The sequence below is a fragment of the Terrapene carolina genome, unplaced genomic scaffold, assembly GCF_002925995.2.
Source record: "Terrapene carolina triunguis isolate 2854851 unplaced genomic scaffold, T_m_triunguis-2.0 Scaffold68, whole genome shotgun sequence".
In the NCBI taxonomy this organism is placed as follows: Eukaryota; Metazoa; Chordata; order Testudines; family Emydidae; genus Terrapene; species Terrapene triunguis.
This window is the reverse complement of record NW_020664419.1, coordinates 9231366-9255065: the sequence shown is the minus strand read 5'-3', so window position 1 is coordinate 9255065 and position 23700 is coordinate 9231366. Positions and strand designations below refer to the sequence as shown.

The 23700-nt window shown below is 39.9% G+C and overlaps 1 protein-coding gene across 5 annotated transcripts in view; it reads left to right on the top strand.

Annotated features, from left to right (window-relative positions):
• The window catches only part of USP6NL (USP6 N-terminal like), a 199302-nt gene that overhangs the window by 26341 nt on the left and 149261 nt on the right, over positions 1-23700 (top strand). Inside the window, exon 1 of one of the 5 annotated variants that reach the window (XM_024210869.3) lies at positions 9711-9988. The exons of the other annotated variants lie outside the window; for them this stretch is intronic. Coding sequence (XP_024066637.1) covers positions 9916-9988 — 73 coding nt within the window. The 5' untranslated portion in view covers positions 9711-9915. Of the gene's footprint in view, positions 1-9710; positions 9989-23700 lie in introns of those variants that run through there. 5 annotated transcript variants of the gene reach the window in all.

Genomic DNA, 23700 nt, shown 5'->3' with positions numbered 1-23700 from the left:
GCATCCGACGAAGTGGGCATTCACCCACAAAAGCTTATGCTCCAATACATCTGTTAGTCTTAAAGGTGCCACAGGACTCTCTGTTGCTTTTTACAGATCCAGACTAACATGGCTACCCCTCTGATACTTGAATTTTTTCTGATGTGTATTTAATACAGACGCCCCCCCGGGTTATGCAAACCCAATTTACGCAAATCTGCACTTACAGAAAAAGTTATGTAAGCTAGAAATAGGAGATTGTGGGTTTTTTTGTCATCTCCCTCCCCCCGCCCCTCCGGGTAATTGTTGGGTATACCTTTCCGACTTACGCAAAATTCAAGTTACGCAAGGCATTCTGGAACAGAACGCTTGCGTAAGTTGGGGAGCCTCTGTATGTGGTTTAAACCTGGCTTCTGAAATTATGCTAAATACAGTCAGTCCTTGGCTATGCTTGGAGCTAAACTGTGTTCGACTGCATCAGTGGCTGGCATCCATTATCAGCTGGTAGTTTAGGCCCTGATCTTGAAAGATGATCTATCTGGGAGAACCCCATTGACTTCATTGGGTCACTACAAGGGCACAGGAGTTTGTCTAGGCTGGCTTGTAGAATAAGGATTATAGCCAATGTAGAAAAGGCCTAGGAGGGAAGTCATGAGTAATGGTAATAATACCACATGATAGCTATGTGCACAGTTTGATATTTCAGTTTTAAAAACATTATTCATGACTACTGCTTAATATAACCATCCATATTAGCTGGCTTCTTGTATGCTCTCCTTTCTGTCATTCTTACATTCTTACGTCCCTGATTGGATGTTTGTGTATGTTATGGATGAATCCTGGCCCCACTGAAGTTCATGGCAAAATTCCCATGGACATCAGAGGGGTCAGGATTTCACTTTGACTTCCACCAGTTCTGAAATGCAGACGTTGTCAGAGTCTTCCAGGAAAAAACAGTAGAGAAGACTGGAATTTGTAATGTAAAAAAAAAATAAAAATAAGAATCAGACTTTTTTGAAAGAGAGAAGTTTCATGCCTCTGTATATTCTAAATTAGAAAAAAGAGGCGCACACTTTTTTTTCCTGCTTTGCAGGTCACCTTTTAAAGTGAGAGCTAGCAAAAAGGAAAAAAAATGTACCTTTCTTCTGAAAAAAGACTTTTTATCCAAGGACTGAAACACTGATTCATAGCCTGTTTTTTTTTTGTCTTCTGTTTTTTTTGTAAACTAATAAACTTTATAAAATAAAACCCCCAACCCTTTTGCTTCTGAGCCTAATTTTTCAAAAGCGTTAAGTGATTTTTAAAATCTCAGTTTTTGAGTTTGACTTGAGGCACTTTTAAAGGGGGCCTGACTTGCAGAAAGTGCTGAGAACCTAGTCTCTGAAAATTGTGCCCTTTTAAAGTGTCTCAATCTATGCCTTGGATTTTAAACTGGAACATTTCACAAGATGCAAGCAGTTTCCTAGCATATGGTACCACAATTCCAGCTATGATCTCTTGAGGAAAGTAGATTCTTTTCCCTTTCATCTCTCTTGTGATCCTCTTCTCCACAGAGTACACTTGCATAGTGCTGCAAGAAGTGTCTGATTCTCATTAGGTTTTGGAGATTTATGGGAGGCATTTGGCAGAATCCTAGTGTTCCATATTAATAAGATTCTAGCTATAGTAGACTATTAAAATTTAATGAATGTAAAGTGTAGACTTTAATTCAGAGACTAAAGAATTAATTCAAAATATTAGTGAGAAAGGGTAGATAACCTATTTTACAAATGTTGTTAATATTAACTTACATCATGATGTATTGTCTATCTTAGAGGTGTTTTAGGGCCTATGTGTTTTGAGACTTTTGAAAGATAAATCCGACAGCTGAAGATGACTATTTTGAAACAAAAGTCCCTAACGATACTTTACTTGTTTTTAGTAATTTATTAACTTGGTAAAATTCAGATACCGATACAGTCTACCGAACAACTATTTTTGGTGAAGTCTAATCTTTCTTCCCAAATTACTATGCAGATGCCTCATCAATATCTCACTGTTTGTACGTCACATATCTAAAAAGGGCATGTTCCAAAATAGTATGTTTTACTTATGCCGATACATTAAGAAATGTTTTAAGCCCAAAATGTCAATGGGTGAAAATTTGCCTGCGAGTGGAAGAATAGTTATTTCTGGTAATAGTTTTGTTTCAATTTCTGAGCAAAAAAATTTTCTTGTTGGGACTGGTTAGAACCCATGTGGAGTTGGACAGATGCTGCCATGTGTAATTTTCTAAAATTGTAGCTTTAGAACCAAATGCTCATTTCAGTCATGAAGTAAGTCAGCCCTAACTACTAGCCATTTGCATCTTTTTATTAGTAGTCTTCGATGATAAATATATAAACATAAGTATTGGCACCAGCATTTGCAGAACTAACAAATACTGTAGTACAAATCTTAAAAAAAGAACGGGGAGTACTTGTGGCACCTTAGAGACTAACAAATTTATTTTGGCATAAGCTTTTGTGGGCTAAAACCTATTTCATCGGATGCATGCAGTGGAAAATACAGTAGGAAGATAGACACAGACACACACCATGAAAAAATGGGGGTTGCCATACCAACTCTAACGAGACTAATCAATTAAGGTGGGCTATTATCAGCAGGAAAAAAAAAACTTTTGTAGTGATAATCAGGATGGCCCATTTCAAACAGTTGTCAAGAAGGTGTGAGTAACAGTAGGGGAAAAATTAGCATGGGGAAATAGTTTTTACTTTGTGTAATGACCCATCCACTCCCAGTCTTTATTCAAGCCTAATTTAATGGTGTCCAGTTTGCAAATTAATTCCAGTTCTGCAGTTTCTCGTTGGAGTTTGTGTTTGAAGTTTTTTTTGTTGGAGAATTGCAACTTTTAGGTCTGTAATTGAGGAAAAGTTGGTATGGCAACACCCATTTTTTCATGTTCTCTGTGTATATACTATATCTTCCTACTGTATTTTCCACTGCATGCATCCGATGAAGTGGTTTTTAGCCCACGAAAGCTTATGCCCAAATAAATTTTAGTCTCTAAAGTGCCACAAGTACTCCTCGTTCTTTTTGCTGATACAGACTAACACGGCTACCGCTCTGAAACAAATCTTAAAGGTATTCTTTGGTACCATGTCATTTTATCCTTGATCATACTTACCTGCTTCTTTAGATGGTAATGGCAAGACACAGGCTTGATCCATCTGTTACTGATTTCAATGGCACAGGATTGGATCAGTGGTTCTCAACCAGGGGTATGCGTATCCCTGAGGGTAAGCAGAGGTTTTCCAAGGGGTACATCAACTCATCTAGATGTTTGCCTAGTTTTACAACAGATTACATAAAAAGCAGTCTAGTGAAGTCAGTACAAACTAAAATTTCATACAGACAATGACTTGTTTATACTGCTCTATATACTATACACTGAACTTAAGTACTGTACGATATTTTATAATTATATGACAAAAATGATAAAGTAAGCACTTTTTTGGTAATAGTGTGCTTTGACACTTGCATTTTTATGCCTGATTGTGTAAGCAAGTCGTTTTTAAGTGAGGTGAAATTTGGGGGTATGCAAGACAAATTAGACTCCTGAAAAGGGGTACAGTAGTGTGGAAAGGTTGAGAGCCACAGCTCTAGATGATCTGCAGTAGGTATATTCCCTATATTGCTGTGTGTGGTATCTAACTGTCTCCCTGTCCATTACGGGTGGTAGCTCTTTTTATATCTTTGGCTTTGTCAGGATGCTATAGCTGGTTAATTTTGAACATATTTGGACAGCATGTTTTGAGTTCTTGTATATGTGGCAACAAGGCCATATACAACTCCCACTTTAAGATCTGTATTATGTTGGTGGAGAAGTCTGCACAGATATATCTGCATGAATCTGTGTGCTGAAATTTGTTTGCAACAGAAAAATGTGGAGTTTACATTTTTACAGAGAATCTTCAGGTTTCTACATTTTGTGGGGGGAAAAAAAACATATACAGTGGAATCCCAATTATCCAATTTAATCAGGACTGGGGCCAGATCAGATAATCAGGAGAATGGGCAGGGCTCCTGCTGTCAGCTTAAAATTTTATATATATATATATATATATATATATATAATAAAAAATACCAGTCAAATGTGTTCAACTGACACCTATATATATTGGGCATGGGAAACTAAAGTTCAGCATTTCATTTTAATCGTGGAAAAATGTGGATTTTTATTATTTTTATTGGAGATTTTTTTTTTTAATCTCTGAAAACTAAGATGCTTGCTCATCAGTGAGCTGCCTAGTCGAGTTAGAGTGCAGCTCAATTCCTATGAAGGCTTGCTTTATTTAAAATTGGAAACAGAGTGGCTGTGATAAAATCGCATCTAGAAAATGTGTGGCGTTTTATTGTTGCTTGTTTGCATTCCCTTAAGCTTTTTTTCTTTAGTAGCATGTACATCTTCCTCTCTTTAAATGAGGGCACAACAAACTCGTGCTTTTTTGGGTAGCTGTAATGCTAGCTGATGCTTGATGGCTTTTTAAAAACCTAGACAGAATGCCATGAGCATTTAAAAACTTTCCAGACTAAATGTTGGAAGGAAAGATAAGGAGAAAACATTGCTGGGATTTCCTCATCCTTAAGAAGCTGACTTTGCAAGCATTTCTGACAGATTTCTGTTGAGCTATAGGTTTGAAGAATAGTTTCTTGGCTCCCTTTGTGCTGTAAATGTGTTGCCTCCCGGCAGTACATTTAATAAAAAGCTGTTTTCAAAGAACAGCTAATTGTAATTACGTTAATGGAGGCATTTTTGATCTTGAGTGATGAGAGCTGACTAATCAGAATGGAGGTCATTCTTTCTGTTTGGTGAAGGATTGTTAAGAGTTGATCATAGTGATCCATAAAATCCAACATCAGTTAACTTTCTGCATATAACAACTGGTTTCAGAACATTACTACCCTGTACTTTAATCTTCAAGCCTTCTTCAATGTTACGTGGAAGTTGCTATATTCTATTTTAACAGGTGTATATTCCATAGTCAACTAGCTTGACAGGTACACCTCTACCCCGATATAACGCAACCCGATATAATACAGTAAAGCAATGCTCCGGGGGGGTGGGGCTGCGCACTCCGGTAGATCAAAGCAAGTTCGATATAACGCGGTTTCACCTATAACGTGGTAAGATTTTTTTGGCTCCCGAGGACAGCGTTATATAGAGGTAGAGGTGTATTAGTGCTGATTTCTTACCACACCAACTTCTATTAATTGTATTAGCACTAATTTAAAATTGAGAATGTTTCTTTAAACAGAATCTGTTTGTTTGATTTTAAATAGTTGTATGTAGTGGAATTATGTAAGATGCACATAATTTCCCTTGTGTGTCAGTACTGAATCAGTCTTCCATAATTTTCAGAATTCCTGCAAGCTGTTCTTGGCCAGCTGTAGGTGAATCACTGTAGGTAATAATATTTTATTTGTTTTAAGATTATATGTCCCGAAAAGCCATATCTGTATCGAATACATATTTCTAGGAAATCATCTACAGTGGCAGATGATTTGAAGATGAGAAAACAAACTTAAACTATTGCGCTGTAACCATTCAAGAGTAAAAGGAGATTGACTACTGGTTCGTTAATTTTTTTGGGGGGAGGGGGGAAAGGACTAGAGGGGAGATAGTAGGACTGACATGAGGCCCAAGGAAACCTGTCTGTTTCTTTAGAAACAGGAGTTGTGCAACACTTTTTTTTTTTTTTTGGGCGGGGGAAGTAGCAGCCAGTAAAACTGGTGTCTAATACTGCAACGTGTGAGTGAGTATTCCTAAATTATTCATTACATTGTTTATCATGAATAATAATGTGTCTTTGCTTCCGACTCATGCTGGTTTCTTCACTCTTTTTTTTATGCTCTTGGCAAACAGGATGTTCAGATGAACCTGTTTAGATTCCAAAGACCACTTTAATACTTAGAATTCTTTACTTTCTATAGTAGAACCTTGCTAATGAGTAGGAAGGGGAAACACAATGCAGGTTATTGAATGCCAAAGGAGATCAGTGCAAGTGACCCCAGGCTCCCTGATCCTGAAGTTCTTGCTTCAACACTGGGAGCATGCAGCAACTATCTATGATTTCACTCCATGGCATGGCTTGTTGCCTCCTGGAGCCTTGAGGCTAGAGTGACCAGATAGCAAGTGTGAAAAATCGGGACAGGAGGTAGGGGGTAATAGGCACCTATATAAGAAAAAGCCCCAAACATCAGGACTGTCCCTATAAAATCGGGACATCTGGTCACCCTAATTGAGGCAGAGGCTTACTGAAGAACATGGGAATGGGACAGCAGTCTTTCTAAAGGCTTCCCTGCCTCCCCTCTTGTGTATCTTTTTACATTCCCTTTGTAGCCCCAGCAAAACTGCCAGACAACTAAGAGCTTGATCATTCTGCATTTCTCTGCCTTATTACCAACAGGAGGAAGAAACTGCTTCTGCTAGGAAGAGGAAACAGCATCACTCCTACATTTAGTAAAGTTCTATAACCCTTTCCTGGGTGTTACCCGAGAGCCATGGAAGGGTTTGGGGACATTCTCTAGCCTTTTCCCCTGTTGGCACATGGAGAATATAACTCCTATGAAACTACCTCTAACACAGCAGCAGTTGCTGTTCTAAGCATGGAGTTAATGAAGCCTCTTCACCTATTCTGTGAGTCGCTTTTAGCAAGGTCAGCATATTCTCCTTATTCAAACACTCCAAAAACTCGCTTTTGTGGAAGTGAGATAGTCCTCTTTAATTAAAAAGTTCTTTTAACAGAATCCTCAAGATATGCCCATGCTTAACTGGGTAACAGTGTAGTCTTATTGGAACCCTGATTCTACCTCACTCCTTCCCTACTTTTTCTTTATCCTTACTTGTTATCCCATCTAAAACTTAGGTTGGAAGTTCTTTGGAGAAAATGCTTTTATCTTTTTCTATAAAGAGTCTTGACCTTAGCTTTTGGGCAGTGTAAGAATAATTTATAGCATTCTGTTCTGTGAACAATAAACTTGGAAATCAACTTTTCACTGTGGCTTTGCAATGTAATCAATTGGGAAATAGTGAGGTTCTAGCATACTGCACCTTTGAAAATTTGTCTACTTAAATATAGTTTGTGCGATGACGATATCATGACTTTATAAAATAGAGAATACATAATGGAATGGTGTGGTATAAAGGTATTATCAGCATGAGTTTGGGATGCTCACATTACTGACAAGTGATGAAGCTTTAAATGAGTTGTGCAGGTCATTGTGCTGCCTAGCCTGGTGCTGGTAAAAGAGGGCTTTTCCTGCACTGGCATGTACCTAGATAATAGGGTTGCCAAGTGTTTAATCACAGGGGGCAGGGCGGGGTGGGTGCAGGAGGGTTGGAGTGCGGGGTGCGGAAGGGGGTTGGGTACAGGAGGGGTTTCGGGTTGCAGGCTCTGGTTGGGCTGTGCTTACCTCAGGTGGCTCCTGGAAGCAGTGGGATGTCAGGCAGAGGCTCGTAAGCTCACGGGCGGCCAGGAGGCTCTGCGCACCACCCCTGCAGCTCCCATTGGCCACGGTTCCCCATTCCCGGCCAATGGGAGCTGTGGAGTCAGCACTCCGGGTGGGGGCAACGCAGAGAGACCCCTCCGGCCATGCCTCCTCCTAGGAGCCGCTGCCAGACATGCTGGCTGCTTCTGGGAGTGGCGCAGAGCCAGGGCAGGTAGGGAGCCTGCCTTAACCCCGCTGCACCGCTGACAGGACTTTTAGCAGCCTAAAATTTCTCAGATTGGCTTCAGTAGCCTCTGGGAGATTGAGCCCGATTCCAGGAGACTCCCGGAGAAACTGGAAGGGTTGGCAACCCTTCTAGATAATCCGCCTCCCCCCCGATCCAGTTACCTGGGTGGGAATGGGTCAGTGTCCCCTCATTGACCTGGTCTGTTGTTGCAGTGGAAAGTAACTGCCTGGCTCTCTAGCCCTTAAATGGGCACACACCTTTTCCAAAAAGCCAGACAATGGCCCCATGTGAGGTGAGGTCAGTCTAAACAAGTGCTAATAAAACCTCTGTACCACGCAGCCATGAATTCAATAGGTCGCTTAATTTAAATTAACTTTCTTAGAAATTAGTCTAGAGTTGTATTTTTGCTCCCTGTTGGAATTATCATTTTCATTTCCAGCCTTACTATCCTATGTCCAACTGTACAGACATCTCAGGGATAGAGAAATTACAACAAAGTTTTAAAATCCTTTAAATAGAACTAAAATGGCTTTTCTCTACACAGTAAAGTCATTATTCTAAAGCCTGAAATCTTAGGGGATGTGCCAAGGTTAGAAAGGGGGATTCCTGTTCTTCTAACAGCATAAAGCACTTTTTTCTAACAGGAATATATTGCACAGTAGTGGTTTCTAAACTTCCTATTGATCCAGCACTTGATTATTCATGGTGTGAGGGGAAGAAAGTATTTCGTTGACAAGCTGTCTGACTGAAATTCTTGTTTTTGCTTTGTTTAAACCAGGTCTGATGGCTGTTTGGAATGCTGTAACTTATGGTGAGGATGGATTAATGGGCAGAATGCAAATGAGTTTAACATGATAAATGTAGTTTCTCATGCATTGTGTGTGTGTGTGTGCGCGCGCGAGAGAGAGACATACACAGAAATGTACCAGCATAGTTAAAATCATAATTGTTTTCACTGTGCAGCTGGAAAGTGAAAAGAGCTGACCTACCTCCCCCTCCAAAACTTGAGCCATGCAGTGTGTTCAGGAACAAAAGGTCTAAAGGCCAGAGCATTGGTCTTGCTGCGCCTTGGCTGTGGCCTGTGGTTTGTTTTAATGTTATGGTTTTCCTGGAATATGTAGTTGGCTTCCTAAACTGTTCTCTTTGTGTAGTCCAGGCCACATGATTCTTCGTAGGATTCAGTTTTTAAAAACGTTCACATAGAAAGAGCTGACTATCAATCATTTAACGTGCCTTTTATAAAAATGATTTTTCCCTTCACCTTTTGTTAGCTTTGTGGATTACTTTGACAGAAAAGATTTCGGAATGATCAGTGTACATTTTGCAAAACAGTATTAAAAATTAATTGGGCATTTGTTGCAATTCAGCTGTTAAAATTACCTGACAGAAGCAATGATAATACTTCAGTTGAAACTCTGTTCTCTGTGCCTCTGGTGGTGAAAGAAAAGAATGTTTGAAATACGCCTAGGATTTCTAGTGTGCAGTGTAATGTATAAGAATTCTAGTGATATTGTATAATAATGTCAGAGAGGGGTGTGTGTGTGTGTGTGTGTGTGTGTGTGTGTGTGTGAAGGGGGGTAGGGAAAGGAACCAAAGGGGTCTTTTTAGCAGGTGTTTGAGAATGTGCTTGATGGTTTTGGCATTGCTGGGAACCTGGAGTTTAGTAAGCTAGATTTTTAGTTTCATTAGTAGATCTGACACATATTTCATTTTTCTTCATTACAATATTTTCAGATTTCTTTGAACCAAGAGTTTTCTTTAAACGATTTTCATAAAAAAATCATGCATTGAAATATGCTTTTTTGGATGGTGTGCCTGAGGGATTATGTTGCATCTGTCAACTTTGATTTCAAGGAATTTTAGCTTTTTTCCCCCCTTCAGTTAGTCTTTTGGAGAACTAAAAAGTTTTTCTTTAAACTTTATTTATTTAAAAGGTTCATGCTTACTTTAATATGTAACTAATTTAAAACGCCTTATGCTAATACAATCGGCGGTCCTTGAGGGACTGATTTTTGTCTCCATATGCAGAAGCCACTTTAAATCCCTCTCCTCAGACTGTATAGTTGTCATGCAGAAATTTTTTTTCTGAAAGGTAACAGAATTGCTCCTGCATCAGTTTTATTTGAGCTCATTGAAGACAGACATGTAATGATCTGTAGTGATGAAACCTGTTGGAAATCTAGAGAAGCAGCTGGTGTCTTTGATCTTGCTAACTAGCAATGATTCAAGTGTTACAGATTGTGAAGGAGCTAGTGTCGCCAGCAAGACGTAGAACAGATGCTGTGAAGAAAGGTAGGAGCAGCATTGAAATATTAATTCTTAACCCTTTAAGCAATTTATCAATTAGGATTATCTCCCAGGTTTGTTCTAGTATAATTATTTGAAATGTATACCCAACCCTTACTATAAGGTTGTATATTGTTGCACTCTGACATTCATCTATTGTAGTTGGCTTTGAACTACATTAAACCTGTTATAATTATTTGCAACTGGAGCTGTTCTAAAAAGAATCTTAATCAGATTTATTGTGCTAAAGATGGAGTTTCAGTATTTGCAACTACTACTTTTTCATAAGGACTATTTCCTTCTCTTTCTGTACTAGAAATATTTGCCTTGTGCACATAATCTGAGCCTGTGTAATCTGATCAGAATAGCTTTTTTGAATTTAAGTATTTTAAATTGGAGTAAGACTAAAAAAAGACTTAATCAATACTGATTGAAATGAGAGACTGAAAGTCCAATAATAACCCATTTTAAACCCCTAAACAGCAACACAAATATGGAATATTTCTAACTTTAAAATCCTAAATGGCTGTTGAAAACAAATGTTGCCAAACATTACTTGAAACATTTTGTCACTGTTTAACAAAACAATTAATATCAATTAATTTTAATCTGTTCAGTGTATCAAATATTTGCTGCTTTTCTTGGTTAAAGTGATAGAATTCTTTGCAGAAAGTGGCACATTTCACCTGATTAGAAACTTGTTAAAATGCTGGAGTTTTTTTTATTAAATTGTCCATTTTTAGTTTTAATTTATTTGTTTACTTAAATCTTTTTTAGAAGAATGTTTGATGACAAATGTGTTGTTTGAAAGGACCCTTAACAATGAAAACTGGGTTTTAAAAAAAATCTTTTATAGAAATTCACTTCCTGAGACTATTGCAGTATTTTTCATACTGTGTGTAATTTGCCTTAAGGCGTTCACTATGTAAACATCTGTGTTTGATTTGTCTGCCTGTTTTGTGTGCATCCCTCTCAAATAGGCTCTGAGAGGCCAATGACCTGATTCTAAATCACTCATACCACCAGTATTAATCCAAAGTAACTCCAGAGAAATCAGTGGAACTACATCATTGTAAAACCTATGCGAGCGCAGAATTGGGCCACCCATTACCCAGAGAGAGCAGGTACTGAATAAAACTGAACTTCCTAAAATTATTTGCGTATCTTATTTGATTTTGTGGCAATTTGGCTCATTCATTCTGATCGATGAAATTATACAATAGTTTCTTGGATGGACTCTTCAGTCAGTTTGATTTATCTTTTTATGTATGTCTAATTTATAATTAAAAAAATGATTGAGGAGAGGAGCGCCTAGTCTCCCTTTTGATCTCTGTGGTTAGCTTCCATTGATGATAGTGGAATTTATATACATGCATTGATGGGAAAATAGACTGGATTGTTTGATATGAGCATAGCTAGTTGATCAAGCAATTCATGGAGTAGTGTTTGATTTTACAGAAGTAGTGGACTAACTGAGCTTAATCCCGCCCAGAAACTCCCCCCTCCCAAAAAAACACTTGACTATCAATTTTCACTTTGCATTGAAATCAAGATTTGTTTTGGACTATGTCTGGAAAAAGCTGAGGGAATGCAAATTAACTTTCATAGTTTTATGGTTTTGTTTTTCTAGCTCTCTTGTTAAATGGCTGTGAATCTATTCTTCCTACTTCTTGGTCATTACATAGCCAAAGCTCACAGGCTGCTAGTAACCAACTAGGTTCTAGTTGTTACTTTTTAACTGTATTACCTATTTGTATAACACTATTTAAGGCTATTAAGTTTCTAATATTTGAATATTTAAAATATTTGAAGAAATCATCAAAAATGGGAAAATGCTAAGAGCTGGATACACAGCAGTGTGAATAAATATTCAGTTTTATATCACTTGAAGCTGTAATTGAATTCAACCTTGGACAGTTTGTGTATGTGAAGGACTATATTCTATAGAATGAGTCATTCTTGTTAGTGTTTTCAGTAAATGGAAAAATAAATTTTGTAAAGGAAGAGTTGCTAGGAAGCCCAGTGTATTAGAATGTGTGGTGGATTTAGTGAGGCATGATAGATATGCGAAGCTTGTATAGATGTGTTTTCAAATCACTGTTAAGTGGCAAAGGTCAGTGTGGTTCACAGGTACTCTTCTCCCATAAATAAAAAGTGCTAGTTTGTTATGAGCAAAATGATATTTGTTACAAAAAAATCTTACAATTGTTTTGTTTTATTTAAGATCACATTTCTCAAAATCTGAGACTAAATCCTGACAAAACTCTGCTAGTCCCATATCTGACACTAAGGGCAGGTCTACACTATGGGGTTAAGATGCCCTAAGTTACGCAACTCCAGCTACATGAGTAACGTAGCTGGAGTCGACGTAGCGTAGGTCGACTTATTGCAATGACTACACTGTGCTGAGTTGACGGGAGAAACTCTCAGAGAACTGATGTTCAAAATGACAGAGTGGTCTTTGCCAGGTGAGGGAACTGCAGATGTCAGGTGAAAATATGTATCATTTAAATATGCTTTAATTCAGGCACAGTGAGGGTGGAGGTGTTATAAAAATGGTATAATACATGTACTAATGAATTCACATATTGTATATAGTTCTTTTTAAAAGTTTATTACTTTCCCATTGAAATGTACAAGCCAATGACCTACAAATCAGTATTTTTAAAACTAACACTCTCTCTTCCTCTCTCTCCCCCTCCACCCCCATTTATTTCCAGGCTGAGATCTGGAATGGCAAATGTTAGCCAGGAGCACATTTTTACAGCCATAGCTTCTAGACTTGAAAACAGGAGTTTATAGTAAAGCAAATAGCAGATCTATGTATTATTTCCTGGAGGACTCCAGAAAGCTTGCTAAAAGAGAACTTTTATCACTCATACTTAGAATTTCATTGGTTGCACTGTGGATTTAACAGGCTAGTTGAACAATTTGCCAAAGCAGTCCATTCTAACTGCACGTCACAAAAAGTCTTGAGCTTGTTTTCAACCTAAGGTGACCAAGGCAACCAATCAAATTGGATTTAGTTTAGTAGATCTCATGATAATGTGATTGAAGAAATGGACTAACCAATATAGCTCCAAATCCAGAAAACACTTAGACATATGAGTAAAAATATTTGCATACATAATTTTTTGCAGGGCAGGAACCATAGCTGTGTTTTGTATTTAATATTAGCTATTGCTGAATAATAGTTATTCATTGTCCATTTAGCTAGTCGTCAAAACAGTATGTACAGTGGATTGTCAAAAAATGTAGTGCTGATAAACAAAATGACCGATAATGACCAATAATTTTCATTTGTTTTATACATTTTAAAAAAAATTCTATATTTGATTTTTGGGCTGCTGTCAGATTAAATCCAAGTCAAACTAGGTATTGTAAAAAACCAAACATCACATAATAGAAGTGTTTTCATGACACTCAGAAATTCTAGCAGAAAGGTTATTTAACCATTCCTTTTGCATTACTGCCATCCCCAAACCCTTATGCTAATAGAAGGCCAATTAATATTCTCAGTATCTGGATAGGACAATACAAGTGAAAGTCTAGTTAATTTTCACTGTTCAAACTCAGAGACATATGAAATGTAATGATATTTGTTAAAACTTTCAGTTTTTAAAATCTTAGGGCTTTTTCTTACCTCTATTACAGAAATCTTTAAAAAATTGTAATTATTGAAGGGCTGATCTGAAGCCAGAGAAGTTAATATGGTTTCATTGATTTTAATGGGCTCTTGGTTAGTGCTTTTAAGATCAGAGACACCGTAGACAAAAATCTCTCAAGAATTATTCTAATTCAAAGCTAGACATTCCTCAACGATTAAATCGCCATCCTAAAAGGTGTGTGATGCTTAATTCTATCAGCGATTCCAGCTATGGAGAGTGAGTCTGGCCCCTGGCATTTACCTGTTCTCAAAATATATTCACTATTGGTTTAGGCCTTCTGAAATTGATTTCTGGATTTTCTTCGCATGGTTTTATTGACATTCTTGCAGGACTCATTTTCTTGGCGGCTGCAGCTTCAAATGCTTTTGTATTAAAACTTTGTTTGATTGGGGCAGAACTTACTTAGAACTTAGAGGATGTGATGAGCAGCCTGCATGGCTTAGGCTTAGAAGCACTGGCATAGATACAGCCATTTAGGAGGTCTGTGTTGTTACAATATCTATTGTTGTATACCTGTTGTATAAGAATACCTAGTGTTAAGCATACACTTATTTTCCCCAGAATTTAGTAGTTTATTTGTCTGGGTGTAATGAACAGGTGCTGTTAGATAAGAATCTTTTGTTTGGCTGGTATGTTCATGAATGTATCTTTCACTCCTGGAGTTAGGGGTTCAAGTTTTATGTCAAAATAAAAAAAAAAATCATCTTAGCTCTTTTGTTCCTTATCACAGAACAGCCATACAAAATTGTACATTGGCAGATATGTCATCTTAGCGTTAGAATAGCGAGGATATTGGGATGAAACACTGAAATACTTTGGTAGATTAGAAATCCCAGGTAATTAAAACCTTAACTCTTAGAATTACAAAGGCGCTTAACATACCAAGGTAATAGATGCCTTAATACCTAAGAGAAAATTGTTTCTGCCTTCTAGTAGATTATAGTGGGGAACAATAGATTCGGTCACTGTCCATTTAGCAGCATTGGATCATAACTTCAGGATAATGCTCTTTAGATCAAAATCTTCTGTGTATCAGTAGGCAGAGGACTATACCAAAGGCAATGAATTCATGGTCATGTATGGAAAAAGCTCACGAATATCTTCCATTCTAAGGTTAGGGGATTTCCAAAAGCTTGCACCTAGAACAATGGGATATCTGTTGGGCAGAATAACCTGTTTTGATTTGTCAGTAATATAGGTGATAAATTCAGGCAGTAGCTTCAAAAGTTATGCACAAATAGTATAGGCCTGGGCAGTGATGAGCTGCCAGAATGTTGTTAACTGGTTCCCTGGCGGCACTTCGGCGGCGGGTCCTTCACTCGCTCCGGGTTTTCAGCGGCGGGTCCTTCAGTGGTGCCGAAGACCTGGAGCGAGTGAACGACCTGCCGCCGAAGTGCCACCGCCGACCCAGTAGGGAACCAGTTATTAAGCACCGAGACCCCCCCACCCTAACTGCCCCCCAGGGCCCTACCCAACTCACCCCGCTCCTTGTCCCCTGACTGCCCCGACCCCATCCACCACCACCCCTACACACCCCCGGCGCCCCCGCCCCCCCCCCCCCCCCCCCCCCTTCCCCCCCCCCCTGACTCCCCCCCCCCAGAACCTCCTCCCCCTCCAACCGGTCCCTGCCCCTTATCCAACTCCTCCTCCCAGCCCCGGCCCGGTCCCCTTACCATGCTGCTCATGGCAGCATGTATGGATGCCGCACGGCCCGCTGGAGCTCGCAGCTCACCCCCTTACTATGCCGCTCAAAGCGGCAAGAGCTGCCCAGGAGCGGTCCAGAGCGCTGGCGCCAGGCTCTGTGAGAGGGGGGAAGGTGGGGGAGGGGCCAGGGGAGCCTCCCCAGCTGGGAGCTCAGGCGGGCCGGACAGGACAGTCCCGCGGGCCGGAGTTTGCCCACCCCTTTAACAACCGGTTCTAAACCGGCTTCTCAATTTAACAACCGGTTCGCGTGAACCGGTGCGAACCGGCTCCAGCTCACCATTGGGCCTGGGCTGTGCTTTTCGGTGTTAGCCTTGGTGATCAGTGAGGGAGGAAACTGACAGCATTTTTTGGTTTATCTTCTTTTGGAGGCTATAGAATGGCTTGATTTTTGTTTTTCTCTTGTCTGTAAAATGCCATGGGCGCATGCTGTAGGAGTTCTCTTGTTACTTTGGATGATGGTACAGCAAAGTATCATCAAACATAGTCCTTCATGGCAACTAGAAAAACAGCAGAAACTCGTCTTCACAGCATTTTGATCTCTCTATTCAACCTAGCCTCTTTGATACAAAAGCTGCTGAGGGTTTTGCCTTTAACAGGGATTTCAGGGTTAACTCTTTCCCTTCATAGAAGGAAATCCCTTCATAGTTAAAGTGTAAGAAACTCTTAAGATAGGCTTTTGCAGAAATGCGTTATTTAAAAAATGCCTTGATATTACTCTTGCTTTTTTTACTGCTGCTTTTCTTGAGAAAATGTCACTTTCCTCCTTTCCCTCCACTTCTCAGACATTTTTTTTTGTCTTCGATTTTTATGCTATCTTATATTTGGATGAGACCTTAAAACCAGAGGTTCAGTCTGCTCTGCACTGATGATGATTTCATGACACTGTTAAGATAGGGATTTTCTCTATTGCCTTAAACAAATTTCCCCCCTTTTCCCAAGGAACTTTATGCAAGAAGTGGCTGCCTGTCTATACTACAGATTGAATCATGTTGTAATTGGGTCCCCTGATATGGTTGTACTTGTTCTGCATATGTGCCCTTAGCCTAATATGTAGTTCAAGATTTTGTGGGGAGTTTCACCCCAGACTGATGTGATATCACACAGATAATTAAACAATATGCTTATTAGACAACAAATGACTTATAATGAGTGTTCTAACGTATTAAGGGGACTTTTATCTAAAATGTTCAGTTTTACTCCAAGTAATGTTAGTTTTTGCTGCCATTCAGTATCTTTGACTTTCAATACCGCTATCTTGTACAGAATGTAAATGTGCTATTCCTACTGCATTCCTTATCCAGATAATTTATTGCCCTTTAAAAATGGATGGCTTATACATATCTTTCTTTCTCACTTGTCAGACATCAGATGAAGTGATTAGGAAAGGTTTCAATACTGCTTAGCAATATCTAGTCATTAATGATTATTACTTTTGCATGTGTTTGTTTTTTTTATTATTAGGTATGGTGATACTATCAACAAAATGCTTAGATCCCTTAACATCCATCTTCGGCTTACCAAAATTAGTTCAGATATTTTGAGTTTGATTCAGTTTTAATGGAACTTTGGAAAAGTGAGGTAATGTGAATTTGTATGCAGTAGTGCTGGTGAACTACAGTTTATTCCTGGGGGAATTCTGCGCCAAAAAAATAAAAGTTCTGTGCACAACATTTTTAAAACTGCAAAATTCTGCATATTTTATTTGTCAAAATAACACAGTATAATCATGCCAGTTTCAATTATTTTGGTAATTTATTTCAAAATGCCCGTGAGCAAGTATGTCTGTAAGAGTACAAACAACAAAAAAGATTGAGGAAAAACTCTTTGACAAATAGATTCCTTACTAGGCATATTAATACAGAACTTTGAGTAATAATTCATTTAAACTACAATACAGAAGCATATTTCCCACACCTCTCAGAAGCAGTGCAAAGGCTTGGGGGAGTCGGGGGTAACAAAGCTGAGGGAGAGGGAAGTAATTCCTGGGAAGGAGCCTGGGAGTGAACCTGGCAGGCTGTTGGGTGTGGGTGGGAGAAGTATGGATCCATGGTTTTTTTTTGGGCAGGGGAGGAGGGATTGTTAGGGAGTTGGGGAGCCCCCATGTAGACTCTGGCTGACCCCTAGCCTCTTCTATTCAGTCAGGCACATCTGCCCCTGGCCCCACGTGTCCCTTCACTCCCCCATCCCCACATGGTCCTCCACCCCCATTCAGCCACCCTCTGTCCCGTGGCCCTTCAGCCTCCTCTCTTATCCCCATGTGTCTCTTCATCCCTACTCAGCCACTCCACATCACCATGTGCCCCTGCACCCCCTCTCCCATTCAGCCCCTGGCTCAATGCTGTCAACCCACTAGCCCCTGTGCCCCCACCGCAGTCTGTGCCCGCCACTAGCCCCTCTGAGCTCCAGTCTGTGACCCACCAGCAGCCCTGTGTGGCCTGCTCTGTTTCCACACACACCCCCATATCCTGTGCCTCCTCACCTAGCCCCATGGGCGGGGTGCTGTGAGGAACACAGCCATTGCCCCCTCCCTATCTGTGGCTGGCTGCTCTGGCCCGTGAGCCGGCTGCTCTCTGTTCTGGTGCCACAGCAGCCCTTGGTGGGCAAAGGGTGTGATTGAAGTGCCTCTTTGGCAGAATCTATTGTCTGCAGGGGTGGGGGGAATCTGCAGGGACATGAATTCTGCACAGTGGCACAGAATTCCCCCAGGAGTAACAGTTATTGTCTGAGAGAGGGGGTTGGTTGGTTTTATGTTGTTAGCCCCTTGGGTGTTGTCAGCCAACTTCATTACATTAAAATGTACATCTAGCCAATGAAAGCAAAAAAATTCAGAGAAAAAGAAATAGCTGTTTTGTGTGTGAATTTGAGGTCAATGAAAGAAAGCAGATAAACTGGCTTGAGATAGTCATAGCACATGAAGTTGCTCTCCGGGCTTCCTATCGCAGCTTGGCACTCAAATGTGTAAAAAATGTAAATGAGTGTCTAAATACACACAAGAACTTGAGAATTTAATTTAAATCCTTGCTTCTGCAAACACAATAAAATCTTAATTTTTCTCACTGTCTCTGAGATCATCTTGTTCTCTTCCTCCCTATTTACTGGAACTCTTTTATTCTTTATTGTAATTGCTGTGATCTTTGGTAGAGAGAGAGGCATAACCTAGGCACCAGCCAACCCTTTTGGGATGAAAAGTGTGGTGTGATCATATGCACTTACACTGGAGAATGTGATTTTGGTCCAGGCATTGGAGAAGAATTTTCACGATGCTGTGTGATGTAAGCAGATTGTGCAGGAGCAAACTGAACCAAATTGGTGTTTTGTGTAGCGTGGATTTCTATTAGCCCTGTGTGACACACAGGCCCATTTGTGGTTTACCTCTGTGTCAGCAACTCTAGTCAGGCCTGACCTATTCACTGCACCTCATACACTTGTCATGATACTTATTTAAAAGGTGACACGTAATGTATAGTTTGAAATCTAATCTCACTGGTCATTAATATTCTTGCATTACAGTGTATGTATTAAGAGTTATGGATAAGAGTCATTAATGTTACTGTGAAATGTTTGTAACAACTCTGTAGGTGAAATGATGGATACTCTGATTCTAAATCCTGGAGATTGTGAGCAGGCAAAGGAGACAAAACAGGTTTTTTTCTATATAAAGGGGAAAGGCAATATCGTGGCAGACACCCTGCCCAGGAAAGAGGGCTCTGACCTGTCTCAGGTTAGCCAGTGGCTAACCCTTCTGCAGCGAAAGAGGGTGGAGGTGTGACCCTAAGAGCATCTCAGTGCCAGAGGGCAAGGGGCTCTCTGGTATCAAATAATGAGTTTCAGCTGGCCTGACTAATTCAGTGTACCCCAACTCACTGGAGTTATAATCTGTATCTAAAAGGTGTGCTGTAATGTAATTGGAAAGCCATTATCTCACGAATCATTAATATTCTTGCATGACATATGTACAGGGTACATTGGGTTATGGATATATGCTGGAATTAGGACTAAAGTGTGTTTAAACCAGGCATGTTGGGGGAGTTGGTAGACCGCTCTGTCCTAGACAAAGGAATGTGTTTGCTTCTCTGACCAGCCCCAGGGTTAGGGAGAGACAGTGAAGTTTTGTTTACAAAGCTATCAAGCTATAAGTGGGAGAGGAGACAGCATGATGAAGTTTATGACACACTGGTGATATCATCCTGAAATGTATGTATTAACACTATGTGAGGAATTATGAATACGCGCTGATATTATGCTTTACTGTCTGTAACCTAACAAAGGGAGAGAAAGGCTTTCCCCCTGAAAGGAAGAATGGCAGCTATCTACCTGACTCCAATAAAATTAAGTAAGATGCGACCAAAACCAATGGAAGCCCCTTTTACATTCAAATCAGCAGAGGGATGAGAAGAGCAGAGGGTGGAAAGAACAGCATGAGGTCATCCTCCCTCTTGAAACAAGATCATTCAACTTTGAAAGATATAAGCAAAGACAGAATTTTTGGTATCCACTGGTAGATGGACACAAAGGAACAGAGCTCTTGCAAGCTGACAAAGTGGGTCTTTCAGCCAAGGGGGAGATGAAGTCTCGGGAAATTGAATATAAATGAAAAACCTGCTTAGGCAAAGATCTTTCACCTAGGAAGACAAGGGAACCCAGCCGCTTGTTCTTCGTGGAAGATCCTGACAGAGAGAGAGTGAGCTATGGCTGGAAAGAAGAAAGACTGATGAGATATCTACCTTGAACAAAGACTACAAGACTTAATCACTAAAAAGTGTGTTTTGTTTTTACTTGTAACTCTGTCTTCATTCTATATACTTTAACTCACTAAATCCAATGTATATTTTGTTAATAAAATTGTTTTATTTGTACTATAAACCAGCTCAGTTCTGTGTTTGAAGGGAAGGGTGTATACTATTTACCACAGTAAAGTTAAGCTGTAATGTGCTTTTGTCTGTTTTAAAGGAGCAACAAACCTTATTATTTCTCTGAGTGGTCCAGGTGAGTTTTGGGAAAATCTGGGAAAGGAGTGTGTTGGGGGTTACCTTGCTGGTTGTAAACAAGGCTGGTGGAAGCCAGAGTGGGGTTGTATGGCTGTAGACAGGTGGCTGGGGTCAGAGCGGCTGAACCAGGGCTGTCTACTACACAGAGACTCCGGGTGTTACCTGTATGTTGGTATGCTGGCTATGATAGTCCCAGGTGGGGAGTTACAGCAGCAAACCATTTGAGGCACTCAGGGTTACAGGTCAGGTGGTGACACACCCCCTCACTGGTCCTGGATTGCACCCTGGATGCCATGACGGCTGCCTGTTCATGGGCATTTTAAACCGAGAACTCTGAATTCCAGCCTGATGATAGATGTGTGTGTCGTGTGTCTTTCTTTCTCTCTCTATTTAAGATTGTAAGATGTGTATATTGAGGACTCCATGTACTATCTGGTGCTGAGTGCATTCTTGATTTTAAACAAATAATTGTATACATTTTTAGGATATGAGCGTTTGAGTGTCTTACGTTTGTACAGCTCCTAGCATATTGTGGTACTAACAGAAATAAATACGTGGAGGCCAGCAGAGTCACATCTGCCTCTCTGTCTGCATGCCCTGCACATTTACCCATGGCACTAGAACTGGAGCAGGAGTCATAATATTTCCTGCCTTTTCATATTTGATCTGTTGAAGAAACAGAAGTTTGCCTACTGTTGTGGTGCTGGCACTAGTCATTAATACTGCAGTACTTTTACCACCTCATCTGGCTGGCTAGATCCCTGCAATAGGCAAACTTTAATTTTTTTTTATATAGGCTTCTTTTCTTTATCTTTTTGTTTCTTAGAAAAGAAAATAGTTATCAAAATTGAAAATCCCTATTAAAAATCTTTCCATATCAGGTATTGAATTGACGGATTCTTTAACACAGTGAAGCTAAATAGTCTCCACATCCACCCATCTTTATCCACATCTTCTAAAATGCTGGGAGTGCTGGCTTCCAACCGAGAGCTTGTTTGGCCAAGACAGGCATCTCTTAAATAGCTTTTCCTTCACAGTCTGCCATAGCAGAGGAAACCTGGCAGTCTGTTACAAAGACCAACCAAAAACAAGATAGTTTTAGTAAGTACCCTGATTTTTAAGGAGATTCTTGAAAGAGAAGAGGAAAGACAATTTGTGTATGAGGAATTAGTGCCTTTTCAAATGCTTACTCAATAATTTGTCAGTTTTGTTTTGTTTTTGAGCCTGAGGCTGTGGGTTGACTCATCATGTAGTTTCTGGTCTTTAGAGATATTGCATCTTGATGTGAATTTTGCAACATGGGTGCATCTCTACTTTTGATATAAAGAAATGTCTAGGAAGGGAGTTGTAAATTTGACTGCATGTCATTGGACATTAGCCCAGTATTTTAGAATTTGTGGCAAAGCAAATTATTTTACTAACTTAATGTAGTTGTACTTTCAGATGAACATTTCATTGATACTTATATTTGGGGGATATGCTGAGAATTCTGCAGCTTTTTATGATAACAAAGATTATTTTGACACACACAGGCTTTTTCTTTTGGATCCTCAGTGTTACATTTACAAGAAATTATACAATAATATCTTTCTTTTAATAGACAATTAAAAGGCCCTCTTTTCCCTAAAGATAAACTTGTAATGTTAATATGATGCATATGCTTAAAGCAGTTAGAACTGACCTAATTTTAAAATTATTGCTTTTATTGTAAGCCTTGAGCAATTTTATACTCTCATGCTTATCAAGTTTGGAATTAATATGTTAAATATGAATATTAGCCTCTAGGTTTAGCAGTTGTGAAATGTACACAGAATTTTTTATCCACTAACTGCTGTGGCGGGTGAAGCTTTGTGTTTGTGTTAAAATACAGTGTGTGAGAATAAAGAGTAAAAACAGAAAATAACTGGTGTGTGGAAAATAATCTGGTGGAAAAACAAATGCCATTAAGTGGATTATTTGGTGAATTAGAACCTGGTAAATCTTCAAAAGTGAGAAGGTCTCAGCCAGACAGCCACAACAACAAATGATTATATTAGTCTGTTGGCTCATAATGTCTTGGCCTCTTTCCTGAGTTCACACAGCTTCCAGGGTAGTTTGTCTGTCTGGCTTTCTCCAAAGTGTCTTGTCTTTAGATGCTCTCATGTGCCTGTACCTCTTTATGGTTTATAGGCAACCTAGCATCCAGATGCCTTGAACCGAATAATAGCTTCCACTCTGCTAGACCAGAGGTTCTCAAACTGGAGGGTGGGGAAAGTGCGGAATGTATTCTGGGGGGGCGTGAGACGCTTTAGGAAAAAAACAACTTTACTGTGCACATTCAGAGCTGGGCAACCAAAGAGTTGGCCGGGTGCCCCGCTCTGATGTCAGAGCTGCCACCAGAGCAGCGGAAAAGTAAGGGTGGCATGGTATAGTATTGGTGTAAACTACTACAGACACAAAGAAGGGGGGGCGGGATCAAATACATATGAGAACCACTGTACTAGACAGTAGTTTCCACTGTTAACCAGTTATGTCATAGCAAATCTAAATACTACACTCCCAGTGGAAGATATTTCTCTTCCCAGCTGGGTACAATAGTTCCGTTGTAAGAATTAGAAAACCATTATAGATCAACAAAAGTGTCTTTCAGTAAGTAGTCTCATTGGAAGCCCAAGAAATCTGCCCCTCCCAAAAATTACAAATCAGTGTTAGTAGTAAAGCCACCCAGAAAAAATGTTAATTCAAACGGAATCTGAACTTCAAACAACAGAAAACCTAATTGTCAGTTAATTACATTCGTGGTCAGAATGGGAAAATAAGTAAACAAATGTGCAAATCTCATGCTAATCAGAAGCTAGCAAAAAGCAGTCTCTAACTTCACCTGTTACCAGTATCCTGAGCTTCTTTGAGCCTTCATTATGGGGGAAAGTGCACAGACACCATCATAGCTGTGGTGGATGGCCTTCTGTCTATAGACAGAGAAATTTAATCCATACTTATCCTGCTAAAATTCCTTTGATACTGTTAGTCACCAGACCAAGCTGGATGAACAAAGATCTCAAACAGGTTATTAAGAGAGAGCCTACAAGGAATGGAAGATGTGATGGATCAGCAAGGAAAGCCAACCCCAGCCCCGAGCCTTCTCCCACACCCTGAATCCCTCATTTCTGGCCCCACCCTAGAGCCTGCACCCCCAGCCGGAGCCCTCACCCCCCTCTCGCACCCCAACTGCCTTCTCCAGCCCCATGAAAGTGAGTGAGGGTGGGGAAGAGCGAGCGATGGATGGAGGGGGGTGTCAGAAAGTGTAGGGAAAAAGTGAGAACTGCCAAAAGCCAACCAGAGTTGGACCTTGCAAAGGAAATTAAAATCAGTAGTAAAA